General features: G+C 40.1%; 2 protein-coding genes across 3 annotated transcripts in view; one reads left to right on the forward strand and one right to left on the reverse strand.

The window, feature by feature from the left end:
- srgap2 (SLIT-ROBO Rho GTPase activating protein 2) overlaps nt 1-4,439 on the reverse strand; it is a 56,098-nt gene extending 51,659 nt beyond the window's left edge. For both annotated transcript variants that reach the window (XM_044179051.1, XM_044179043.1), the window contains exon 1: nt 3,910-4,439. In XM_044179051.1, the coding sequence (XP_044034986.1) occupies nt 3,910-3,976 (67 nt within the window). In that variant the 5' untranslated portion in view covers nt 3,977-4,439. The remainder of the gene's footprint in view (nt 1-3,909) is intronic.
- Nucleotides 4,440-5,337: 898 nt separating this feature from the next.
- Nucleotides 5,338-9,843, forward strand: fam72a (family with sequence similarity 72 member A). Its single transcript, XM_044179077.1, has 4 exons — nt 5,338-5,929; nt 6,167-6,244; nt 6,992-7,116; nt 7,215-9,843. Exons 1-4 carry the CDS (start codon nt 5,778-5,780, stop codon nt 7,307-7,309), a joined length of 450 nt encoding a protein of 149 aa, XP_044035012.1. The 5' UTR covers nt 5,338-5,777; the 3' UTR covers nt 7,310-9,843.
- The last annotated feature ends 3,829 nt before the right edge of the window (nt 9,844-13,672 follow it).

Consider the following 13,672-nt stretch of genomic DNA (forward strand, 5'->3'; position numbering starts at 1 on the left):
ACACGTAGGCAGACACACTGTTTCAGTTTATGACCACAGGCACTCATCCCTCTTCAGGGAGTCAGATCAACATCATATCAACAGAGCTGGATGAGTTTATTAGCCAGTCTGGAAAATTATAATAGTCTACATCTGTTTGGAGATACAGCCTCTGCATACCTCCTCTTTGTGTGAGTATTTAGTCTAAAGATTAGCTTGCCATACATACCTCTCTGTATTTCTCTGACAGATTCCAAAACCACCATAATCAATACGTTTTATCAGCGGCAGCAGTGGTACAGTAGCTATTTGCAAAGGCAGCCCCTTATTAACATTCCCAGATGTGTAAAACACTGACAGATGCTGAAGTGCTGAGCCAAAATGTACTTGAAAAATGAAACATCTGTCAAGTGTTTTTAAAGACTCAGCACTCCCTAATATTCCTCTAAAATGTTTCCCATTGCCTGAATTAAAGCTTTCCATTTATATAATATGGCGAGCTTGCTGACTGGTAAACAAGGGACGGTGATAGCCGGTAGATGTGCGTTGACTGGATAAATGCTGTAGCCTGTAATAGTGATGAAGCTCAGAGTAATTTGGAGTCTTTCTGAAAGCAAAGTAGCTTACTTGATTCAATTCCAAATAGGCGCTCTGGGAACTACAAATGGTAGGTGATAAGCTCATTCCTTAACTCCATTTCAGCACTGTGCATAACAATTTGCATCTGTGTTAGAACATTCATAGCCCTCTCTTAATGTGTCGCACTCACTTTTTCTTTCTCTTGCCATCGTTCTTTTTCATTCCCGCTTTCATTTTCTCTATCTTTCTGCGTCTCAGTCACACTGTCATACACATACTCTCTCACACACACCCTCTTCCTGAGCAGTAGGAACATTCCTTGCATCAGCCAGAATCCCATATTAGAGTATCAGTACTCTGCCTGTGTGAAATAACACAGACTGAGAAAAGGATGGTGGTATTCAAGAATTGTGTGTGAGCATGTATTACTCATGTTGTGGGGACTCGCCTTCCTTATGGGGACAAAACGCAAGTCCCCATAACATAAATCATTACATTTTAATTAAATCATTACAGTGAAGACTTGGTTTAAGGTTAGGGTAAAGTTAGGCTTAGGGTAAGGTTAGGGTAAGGGGGTTAGGGAATTTAGGACCCTGGGAACATAGATACGCCCCTGTTTCCCCACTGCCTCTCTCTGCCGTTGTTGGCCCTTTTGAGCTACTGGGTTAGCTCGCTGAATGAGTCTGAAGCTAAGCAGCGACTCTCACTCGTTCTTCGGAGGCAAACCATTAATTAGCAAACTAAAGTGACAAAAATCACCCCCCCAAAAAAACAAATGGTCCAACAAGACGGTCGGTCATTATTCCATTGCGCAGTGCGTAAGGCATCATGGACGACTAGTGGATGGCTAACAACACCAATAATTGTTTTTAACACGGAAAAATGGATAAAGACATCGCATTTATTTTTCACCTGCCCAATCAGACAACTGCATGAGGCATTCCACTTGCCCGAACACAGAGTTTACTTGCCCCGAACAAGTGGGCAAGCACTAATGTCGAGCCCTGCATCTTATGAATCTTATGAATGTAAGCTGTGGGAGGATTTACAAGACTTTTCCTATTGCCTGATTAGAGCAGAGATATGCAGGTTTGATTCCTCGGCTAGCTGTACTGCAATAGTGGACCTAGTAAAGTTTTGGGAAACAAGGCAGACATATGTTAGCAAATACAGGGAGACAGAGATGTGACGTGTAGGTGCTTCATGTATTGCAGCTTGATACCCTACATTAGAGATCTTTAACAGCAGTGTACAGGATAATGACTGTGTCTGTGTCTCCCAGAGAAGGCAGATTGCTGGGAATGTCAGCAGACAGCACCTGGAGACACCTCTACACAGATGGAAAAACATACACACCTCAAACAGTTATGTGGATGCAAAGGTTTATCCTTTCATCTGTTCATTCCAGATAGGGAAGGAGCGCTATCTCAACACAGCTGTTCACTAGGGAGCAGTGAAGTAACTGACAGGAGGAATCGATGCAGAGGGTTGATGGACAAACATTAAGTCCACAAGCTGACAAACACAGCAGACAGCCCTCACAATGTAGCACGAACAGAAAGCCTTTACGCAGGCTGCCAAGCATAAACAGCAGTCTACCGGGACATTGAGACAACAGCGCTAATGTCACTGTGGTGACAGCTAAAGGAGTTTGCAGATAGGCAAGTAAACAAGAGGAAGTGGCTAATAAGAGGTGGTAAGCAGTGAGCTAAGTCGAGTTACTATGGATTACTCTCATTAGTTTAACTGACACACTACCTGTTAGAATATGAGACCAAATCAAATCCCTACCCAGATTTCATGTAGCCATACAGACAAGTGACAAATTAAAAAAGGAAAAACTTGGATGGAGTGGTGAAACATAACAAATTCAGATGCTTCCATGCAGGGCACAAGGGGATCATTGAAAATTTTGATACATTTGAAATTAATCTCAATCAGATGACGTAGCTTTCGCAGTCATCGGATCTCAACTCATTTGAACACCTATGAATATCGTTTGGAAGAATGATGTTCATCCTTCCACTAGAGTTCCAGAAACTTGATGAAACTATGCCATGAGGCATTGAAGCCGTTTTGGTGACTCCACACACCATACTAAGACACATTATGGAGGTTTTTCCTTAGAATTAGTCACCCATCTGTACATTAACACCAGACAATTCTGTTTTACAACATAGCTATTTATGATGACACTCTCCACAAATCGCTTTGCTTGTCACTGACTTGCTGCGCTATATCCTACTGTTGGCAGCAGCTCTACAGGAGCATAGGAGGGCCAAGAGGAGGGAAGGCTGGGAAGAGGACGGGTGTTCTTAAATGGACATGAAAAGCGGGTGTGATGAGGAAGCCCATTTTATCTGATCATCTGGCACTGCAGCAGCAGTGGAAACATGCTGTTCATGAGGAGGGCAATATCCTGTCTCTCTCTCTCTCTCTCTCTCTCTCTTCCACATCCCTCTCCCCTTTCCTTCCACCACTGTGCTTTTCTTCTCCTCCCCAGCCTATATACCAGTAACCTAAGCCTATAGATCTGATAAGCAATCGTGGTCACTCTGACTGACACTGCCCAGCTGAATAGTGTGCCTGCCTGACAACAAAAACATCTACACACTCCAAAAAGCCAGTAAACAGTTAACATCTGAACGCCCCTTTCTAAACACTATAATCTGCTCTCCCACCCCTGCTGCTCTCTCGTGTCCTCGATCATCGGCAGGAGCGACACCAATGAACTGTGATCAATGGACAAGCCTTTGCACAAATTGATCATTTAATTGCAATCTGCATTAAACCCATGCGCGCGCACACGCATTTACAGCATGAACGGGCGGCAATGCACACCAGCAGCAGCACAGACACGCAGGAGACAGAGAGGGAGAGAAAACGCCCTGCCTTGTTCCATGTCGAAACCCCAGCCCTCTGGGTAGTCTACACACACACACACACACACACACACCACCTTCACATAAGATTTTCTTTGGAGACCACATAGAGGCCACATCTGGACAGCAACACTGATTTCTGAGCGGTTTCTTCCTGTCTTTGTTGGCCATCTTTATGCTTCGTTAAAGGCGAGCGATCACACGCTTGAAGACACGCTGATCATGATGTTCAATTTATGTTTGCAATTGTTGATATACTATTGATCTGCCACGTCCTTATAATGACAATTAACCTTCATAAATGGATGGTGAAATACAAAAGCAAGCGTACCCTTTACGCCTACAGAAAACCGTGCTATCAGCCAAGTCAAGGAAAACACACCATATAGTCAGAAAGCACATATTTAACGGCACATTGCTTTAGCTTGCGCTACATATCAACATGTGAGAAGCTTTTAAAAAGTTTTACCTTTAACTTGAGTTTCATATTCGGCCACTATCTCCTTGTCCTTTCGGAATTTCGCCGGAGACGTCATGGCTGAGTTTGGAGATCAAACCACTTGCCCTCGTTGCGAAGTCAATTTTGTCTCAATCAATCAATAAATCGGGCGTAGATGGGGGAAAAGCCACTCTGGAACAGGTTTTGAAAAGAAAGAGAGCCCAGATGAGAGACTGCAGCTCCTCAGTGTGCCCGCGGATCTGTATTGTCTCCCTGCCTCTGTTCACTCTGGGCGCATTGTGAGTTTGGCGCTGCTGCTGCTGTTGCTGTATGTTCCCATCCGCCGTCGCCGCGCCTCACCGCCTCCTCAAAACCGGTTACGGTGCAAACAACGTCAAGTGAAAGGAGATTCATTCCCCTCTTAAAAAACAAACAGCGATAGCTTGTCAGTCAGTACTTTCAAAAGTTGTTCTTTTTATATTTGCCCTGAGCGAGTATGGATCTTGCAGCCGCCTGTCTAACTAAACTGCCCCCCCCCCCCAGAAGTGAGAGAGAGGAGGAACCCAGTGGACATGGAGGGGCTGGCTGGTCAGCCCTAGTGCGCAGGACAGCATGGATAGCATTCATTTGGGTACATAACCAAGTTTTTGCAAACAAGCCCTTAACTGCATGTAACACGTCCCACATGTGTGTCTTGTTTGACCGGGTTATTATATTGCCTAAATTTTCATTAAAATGTGTGGCAGTGAAGGTATTACAAAAGGGAAAGCTTTACAAACGCAGATTCTCTAAAAAGCACTATTTAGGATGATAGGCCAGTTGCAGTGAGAGGATAACGTTTATGTATTTCAGGGTGGGTAAAGTGAGCAAAAGTGGGTTTAATAGCCACTTCATATATCCTTTCAGTAACGTTATGTGTACCTTACATGTGTCTTACATATGTCTTCATGCTGAATTTAAGTGACTTATTTTCTAAACAAAACATCTAATTATCATCAACTGTACCTTGGAATGTACGTTAGCTAACGTTAGCTCAAAATTGGCCAAAAAGTCTTAGCTTTAGCTTGCTAGCAAGCAATTCCATAACTCTAGCTATCTACGTTATATTAAGTAATAGTGGAATGATAATGAAATGCATTAACCGTGTATTGTATTTCGACGATAACAATTTCTAACATATAATTGTATCATTTCAGCTGTCTATTTAATAGGCAACACTCGTCCTGAATGTCAAGACAGCCCTGCCTAGTTTTATAGGACAAGACCACAATTGGTGAAATGGAATTTGAATGACGTGCTACCACACCAATCGGCTTTCAGGATATTTGAATGTGGGCTTTCAACTCTTAATTTATAACCAATTAAATTCAGACTTTGTAAGGCAGATGGCCAATGGCGTCGGTTACTATGGAGTGTATCCAATCAGAGTCAGGTGTAGGGTCTTTTAAAGATAGTTTCAGGAAGTGCCGTTAAATACCAGGAAGTTGTAAACAAAGCTGACAGCTATTTAGTTAGCTGTTAACGATATCCGAATGGATGCAGCGCCAGTTGTATAAAACAGGCTAGTTATTCATCGATATCGTGGATTTATCAATAATATAGCAAGCCATTTTCTTTTATATAACGTTAGAGTTTGTTTCGCGGAAATATACATTTTCCGTGCGTTTGTTCAACAAGCTAACGTTAGCTGCCTTCCGTTTTCTCGTTAGGAAAAGGCTAACGTTTGTACAAGGACGTTAGAGCTAGCGTTAACGCTTGCGAACTTACGTCAGATCGAATATTATTACTACGAATTGAACGGACAGTGAGCAACATCAGTACCCAAATCTTGTTTTTCTGCTGCATTTGCTGTCTGGGGGCAGAAAGAGCGAGAGTACGTCCATTTTAGTAGGACAACAATGTCTACATCCAACGCTAATTTCAAAAACAAGTGTGTGACCCAGGTGAACTGCATATTTTGTGACAGTGTGCTTTGCACGAGAGGCATGAAAGCAGTGCTTCTTGCAGACACTGAGGTCGAGCTTTTTTCGACTGATATACCTCCCAATAGGTAAGTGCTAATCGAGTTAGCAATGCTGCTAGCCTTTGTTTATGTCTGTTGTTGTTGCCAGGCCAGGATGTACTTGAAAAAAAACTGTAGCTAACTGATCATTTGGTAGGAAGAGGGACACAATATTGACACCTATGCTATGATTAACAGGGTTTGTTGCATGGAAATGTGAAATTAATGTGGGTTTTAACCTTTCATGGATATGTTTGTTTCTCATTACATGCACCCTCCCCCAAGAACTGTTGACTTTGTGGCCAGCTGCTACTCTACTGAAAGCTGCAAATGCAAACTGAGAGACATCGCATGTCTCCAGTGGTATGTAAAGCTCTTCTATAGCCTGCAGGGTTTGCTTTAGGAAGACCATCTGCTGATTTGTGATGTTAAGAAAAAGTACAGCCACCACAGTTAACAAGCACACAGCAAACAAGTTGACACTACCCATATAGTTGTTTTTCATAGTATAGACCTATAGAGCTTCAACTAACAATTATTTTCATTGTCTATGTATATGATGATTTATCTTATTGATTTATTAGTTATTATATTAAACATCAGAAAATAGTGAAAAATGCCCATTGCAATTTCCCAAAGCCCAAAATGAAATCTTCATATGTCTTGTTTTGTCCGGTCAACAGTTCAAAATCCAAAGAGATTCAATTTACAATGCTTATAAAACGGAGAAAAGCAGCACATTTTCACACTTATGAAGCTCGAGAATATTTGGTGTTTCTACTTGAAAATAGTTGCCAATTAATTTTCTGTCAATGATGACAGCACGACTGTCGACTAATCTAGCAGCTCTATACACCTGTAGTTAAAATGAAATTCTGCCATTTGGCATTTATTTCTGAGATAACGAGCAGAAGGATGAGAGTTTGGTGCTACAGTGAGGCTTTATGGAGCGTCTTTTGTATTCCCAGGCCTTTGTTGTTGTACACAGGGCAAAAACAAACATCTGTTAGATAATAGACACACACTAGTGGAGTTAGCACTTTTCAGAAGTGCCCCCAGTAAAGTGCTGACACATGTTTCTTCTTTATTCACTCCCCCTCCCTCTCCCAGTGGTAATGTTGTGGGCTATCATGTTGTGGCCCCCTGTAAACCCTGCCTGCTTTCTTGTAACAACGGCCACTTCTGGATGTTCAATAGCGATGCTGTATCTACTCTCAACAGACTGGATGCGACAGGTCAGTATAAGCCCCTCTTGATGAAATGGGAATTCTTTGCATTTTCTCTCTGTTGAATGTGTTTCATAAGCCTTTATCACCCTCCAATGTGTCTGCAGGTCTGAATCTGCTTCTGTGGGGAGATCTTCCTGAGCTGGATGACAGTGAGAACGAAGAATCAGTAAGCCCATCAGAGGAGGAGTGTATTAGGTAGAGAGGGAAACGGACAATGTGAGAGACCTGGAACACCAACATTTGAGAGGTGGAGCTAGAAGAGTGTACAAACCATGCTTGAGATAAGAGAGAAAAGAGAAGCCTTAAAGGGTAATTTAATACAGAATCAAATAGGGCAGAAAAGTGCTGCTGTACTGCTCTGCATGGGTTGAAAACTTGGTGCACATCTGGCCACACCAGTCAGTGATGTAACAGCAGGTGTTTTGCCTTTGAAAGCTGATGGAGAACACCTGCTGTGACATCACTTATAGGGGTGTGGCCAGAAACACAACATGCTCCAAAGTTTGAACCCACAGAGAACAGTGCAGCAAAAGTATTTGGCCATATGTAATTTAGTGTTGAATTACCCTTTTAACCTGTGACCATGCCTTTCCCCATCACTTTTCACTGTTAAAAGCACAGACACACACACTGTCACACACATTCTTTTCTCTCTTTTTCTCTTTTTTTTTTGTACATTTGTGATATTATAAAACATGTGGCTGAAGTAGACTGAAAATAACAGACAACTAGACTCCTTAATCTAGTGCACTCTACTTTTCCTCACAGAGTCTCCACTGAGCTCATGGTTTTGACCAGCCTCGTGAGAAGTTTGGGGTGTGGTTTAAGTCAGTGGAACTTAATGCTGTGCTTTTTCATGCTGTTTATGCAGAGTCCAATTTTCTGATGAGATGACCACAGTTCGCCTACCTTATTTTTAATGGCAGTTATATTCTGTACATTGAATATGCTTTAATAAGCAAACACTCCTAACAGTCATGTCTTTAAGGCGTATATTCTCTGAGGCTGGGTGCTAACTGAAAGTTGGAGTGCTTTTTGAATAGCATGTGTTGGAGAAATAGAACAATCATTGAATGATATATATCTTTGAGTTTCTTGCTTTTTAAGGGCATATTTGATTTAGGTTACCTTACGATCTGACGTTCCATCGGTGATACATTTTCATATGCTTTTTTTTTTTTTTTTTTTTTTTTTTTTTTTTTACACACCTGACAGCAGCAGTATGTGTAACACCCAGATGAATCTGACTGTAGCAGTATCTGATACTAACATACTAACTTATGCATAGGGTGTGCTTCCACAAAGGCCAGGAGCAGCTGAATTTTAAAGTTCAGTGTTTAGGAGCTCAAATCAAGTAAGAAATTCCCAGATTGATGATATAGAAAAGACAGAATGGGAACTAACAAGGTGCACTTTTGCAGCACTTCATAACTTAGTGTGGATCATTAAGCAAAATTCTGAAAATATGACGTTTAAATGGATTTCTGTGTCCATGCTCTGTTTTTGTTACATTACTGTTCAGTTTTATGTAGCAGCATAATTGTAGCACCCGAAGAGAAGGAAAAAGTCAACTCCAAAGAATCATGGAACATATCAGCATTGAACTTATGGACTGGCTACCCCTCTTAAAAAAACAAAAACAAAAAAAAAAACAGTCCCGTCATTTTAAATAGCATTTCACATTTTTAAGTAATCTGTTGTGAAGTTGAGCTTAAGTCAGTGGAGCTGACCATACAACTCTTAACCCTCAGTATTCTGTTGGCCTTACTGATGCTGTGATTGCTGACAATGACTCTTTTGTTAAGCTGTGGACTCGGGGGTTGATACTGTATGTTAGTTGGTCATCGCCAACTGACCAAGCCTTCTCCTCAGCCTGTTGTGCCAGAGACAAGCTTCAATATCCTCCAGTCACAAGGGACTTAACTCAAGTCAGTCCTTTTTTGGCAGTGCCATCATTCTGCTCTTGTTATTGTTTCACTGCTGTGCCCTGCTGATACTATGATCCTGTCTTAAAGTTTTTTTTTTTCTGTGAGTGACTGAGATTTGCCTGTAGTGTCGGCAAACATAGAATGTCACCTCTTACCTAAAGGAAAAGGATAAAGTAAGTAGGTGTTTCTAACTTTAATTGACCTCTGTGTTTATTTATGCTATAGCCTTTAGCTGTGGAGAAATACACATTAGAGGAGGAAAACTTGGTCCAGATTTTCACATCCTTCACCTCAAAGTTATAACTGACAGTCTGCTACACTTGCACACCAAATACTGTCTATGTGGTAAACTGATAGGAAACAGTGCATCAGATAGGTATTTATTAAATCCACAAACCAAATATCTATAACCACAAACTTCCTTTTTGTTTACAAGCTTACAAATGTAAATGCATTCATTTACAAATGCATTGGTTTGTATCGTGCTATAGTACTTATGTTTTTGTTCATGTATTTAATATTTCATTTGTGGTGTAGTGTTTTGTTTTGTACGTTAAAAGTTGGATATGTACAGTTTTACCTCAAGAAGGTATCACTTGCGAGCTTCCTCTGGCTAGGACAATTGTCAAATGATAATCAAAAAAATTATTTAAATGGATGTTTCTGACGTAAATAACTTTGATTAACATACCCTGCTGAAAGATGTATATTTTGGAATTGCACTGAAACTGCATTGGTAGTTTGAAAAGATTATTTGTTGTTTTGTATGCTTGTTAAATTAATAAACTTTTTTTTTTTCAAAATATCTTAAATGCTCTGTAGTTCTGTTGTCACTTTTTAACCCCCCCCCACTTTAAAAAAAAAAAAATTAAATCCACATTAGCTTTTTAGCATTAGGACACAATTTACATTACATGACCCATACACTCCAGTTGCATTACAAAATGTTTTGGGAAAGTTCTCTCAAATCATATTTGTATGCTTTAATCTTGTTTTTAATTATTCCTCATTACACTGGTACACACAAGATCCTGTTATGTGAATGAATGCTCAAAACGTTGCTGTCGTGAAGTAGTATATTGTACTTGGTTTGCTACATCCAACATCATCGACACATGACCCTGAGTTCTCTCTAAATCACTGTGTACAGATGACTGCCAAGACTGATAATGAATTCATCAAATAGTCAACTCAGTTTTATTTCTAGCTCAGAGGGCTTCGCAATTTGTACAACATATGTCAACCTCTATCCTTAGACCATCAAGTCGAATAAAGAAAAACAGAATCCTATTACATGGAAAAAAGTGGCGAAACTTAAGAGCAACAGAAATTGGGGTCCCTCTTCCAGGATGGACAGACATGCAATAGGTGCCATTTGTGAATGACAGTACACAAAGTTTACATAAAGTAAAGTACACCAGATTATTTGTGACTGAAACTTATTTCAGAAAATTATTAATAACCTCTTTGGTGGACATTTTGATTCTACTGTGATGCTTGAAATACACACTATTTGCTAGTGTCAGCACATCAGGTGAAGAGATGCGTAAACATCCACAGTCGAAAAACTGGATAATCCACCTGCAAATTATGTTTTGAGCCCACATCACTCTGTGTTCTCTGTTACCAACAAAAAGGTCACGACCTGAACTATCTAGCCCTCAGACAGTATCCATGTCTGTGTTATGTTATATGGGTGTGTCTTTGGGGGAATTGTTCATCATTAATATCACTCTAACTGCTAGGGGGACCTACAGTACAGTTATCTTTGGCCTACAGAGTTGGCATGGACTTGTTTATCAAATCTGTCAGTGCATTGGAATTGGGTCTTTTTTCATTCATGCACTATGCAGATTTATGATGTTCATCAACAACTTTCCCACTGAGGGGACTGACATTTTAGCTGAATATTTATGAGCCCTCCTACATTATACACAGGTTAGCGAAGATTGCTTTTGTTTTGTAGGTGAGCAGGTTCATAATGTAAGGGCAGCATTTTTGTCAATGCTCTGAAAATTAATGAGATGGATTTTGACTTCCATTTAGGAGGACATGGTAAGCCATTATAGACAAAGTAGAAATCTTAACTACGAATCATCTGCAGTCTGTGATTCAAAAAAAGCATCCACTAATGTTGGAAGCCAGGAAGCGTTACCTGATCTGTGGTTCTGTGCATTGTGTTCTTTTTCAGAACTGAGCATGTGGTTGTGAACCTCCACCTGTGCACCAAGAAAACTAGTCCTTTTTTGGAATGATCTGACTGAAGTTTGGTATTTGTTTTCGGATACCTCCTTCTCAAGTATTCTCCGCTGCTGTTTGGACATGTAAAGGGCAATTTAGGTAGTGATGGCAAGAAAAATCAGAAACAGATAGTTGTGGCTTGCCCTGTATTACATGTTTTTGTAGCATCTGCCCAAATTACAAATCATGCTCTCACAACATCAGCTCTGTGTTTGTGTTTTATCTTACACTACCTTATGAGCTGTGTCAGCCTGTTGTTTTCTGTGCAATTCAATAACTTCCCCACAGAGACCCAAAGGTCAGGGTCAGGAAAAGCCGTGGTTTGGATGTTCTTTCGCTTAAAGTCACACTCTGCTTCAACATGGGTTATTCCTATAAAGGGGAACTAGACTCCTGGGACCATTTGTTTCCCAGAAGAGAAACACTCATTGTGCCTTCAAGGTATGCAGTGTTTAACAGGAGAAGACTGGTTGTTCTAGGCAGCTTCCAGGTGTGTGTTTGCAAGACAGTAAATTAATGTGAAGCAGGGTGTTGCTGAATAAAAGAATGTATGTGTAGTGCATGGTTTCCTTCCCTAGACAAATAAAGGATAAATTAAATCCAATATGCTTCCTCTATGCCACAGTGGCAGCCAAGCTGGTTAATCAGGCAGAGACTCTGCTTATAGAACAACATGCTGATACAAGTCTAACAGATCAAATCCTGCCACACCAACCCTGGGTTATGCAAATAAACAACACAGGGAAGCATGATCGAGTAGCTAAATAAGGTCAACAAAAGTATGTCATGTTGATGAATAATCTGCTGTTTCCACAGTGCACAGCATAATAATTTTAACATGCACACACCTTTAATCAGCTAATATTCAGTGTGGTAAGCTAAGTACAGTATGGAAAACATGTGATCAAGATGGAATCAAATGTCAGTATATTTGAAGGTAAAATCACCTCAAATAATGGTTCTATAATATGGTTTTCATACTATATGAGTGTTGGAAATCAGAGGATGATCAATACATTAACAATGCGTTAAGATTTTAGTTGAATGTTTGTGTGGTGTTTATGAGACATTTGTAATAGCCCAAGTTTGTTATATTATTGGCATATTATTGGCATAGACAATAATTGGATTTATAAGGGCATTTTAAAAAATCTTTTAAATTACACAACACTATCATTAACAACTTATACTATTTTCTTGTACTTTTCCTTTAGCTGAACAATGCCAGCTGTTACCTGTCTAGATTGGTGGTTCCTCTCAGGGGTTGTTAGGTAATTAACAAGATTGGAAATAAGAAAATAATCAGATTCTGCCACACTATTTTTTTTTTCCTCTGGACATTTCTCAACTCTTTGCTTTTTTTAAATGATAAAATACTCAATAGTTTCCCCCTTCATGCTTCTAAAATCTGTTAAGGTGAAACATCCTGAGAGGGGAACATCACTCTTTGCATCACTGCTTGCAATTCATAGACATATGCAACCTGTGACAATAACCTTCAGAGGGTCACTGGCCAAAAAGTATGGGAACCACTGTTTTATCACAGTATTAATCCTAGTGATGTAACCCGCTTTGTACTTTATTATTTGTTCTGTTTTGTAAGACTGAATTTTGCCTGATTACATTTTCATAATAAAAGCAATAGCTTAAAAGAATTGTGCTAGTAGAGTTACACGGATCGGCTTTGAACTGAGCAGGAAACCAGGCAGACAGGTATGGAGCCAATATGGCAGCTATTTGAGTGAACTGTGTGTAAATGGTGGACAGGTGTGTGGAACATACTGTATAGCAACAACAAGGGGGCAGGTGCGCTACTGTTTTACATAAACAGCTGCCAGGTGAGAAGACACAGCGTGAGGATAAGGTGTCCTCTAGCTGGGAGCAGATAATTCAGCTGGCCTCATCAGCTAAGTACATGTTGACTGAAACTGAAACTCACTTGCTTGCTACACTTGCTTAATGTTATTCATTACACTTATGTTTTCCTGCTATGACATGACTGTTGTGGAAAAAAGCTACTACCACTCAAATATTCAATAAAACAAAGAGAGTGTCAAAAAACACTCAAGTATGCAGTTAAATAAACATAATTCAAAATCTTTCCATGTTACAAAAATAACCCATTTTGTCTGGTCCTTGCAAATAAAAAAAAACTTCACTTTTGGGATGCTAAGTTACAATAACATGACCAAATTTATGCCAAATGGATCTGTTTAAACCAAATTAAAGCAAAGTCACTAATAAAAGAAGTACTTTTAAAGACTTTTTAGGTAAAAGTAAAAACAGGCTTTGGAGAATAATCACAAAAACAGTTAAAACTTATTCTTAAGGCTTTGTACATCTGCCACAGGTGCTTTCAATACTGGCTGATTAGACCTCTTCTCAAACTGAAG

Source organism: Siniperca chuatsi, linkage group LG2 (genome assembly GCF_020085105.1).
Source record: "Siniperca chuatsi isolate FFG_IHB_CAS linkage group LG2, ASM2008510v1, whole genome shotgun sequence".
Classification (NCBI taxonomy): Eukaryota; Metazoa; Chordata; class Actinopteri; order Centrarchiformes; family Sinipercidae; genus Siniperca; species Siniperca chuatsi.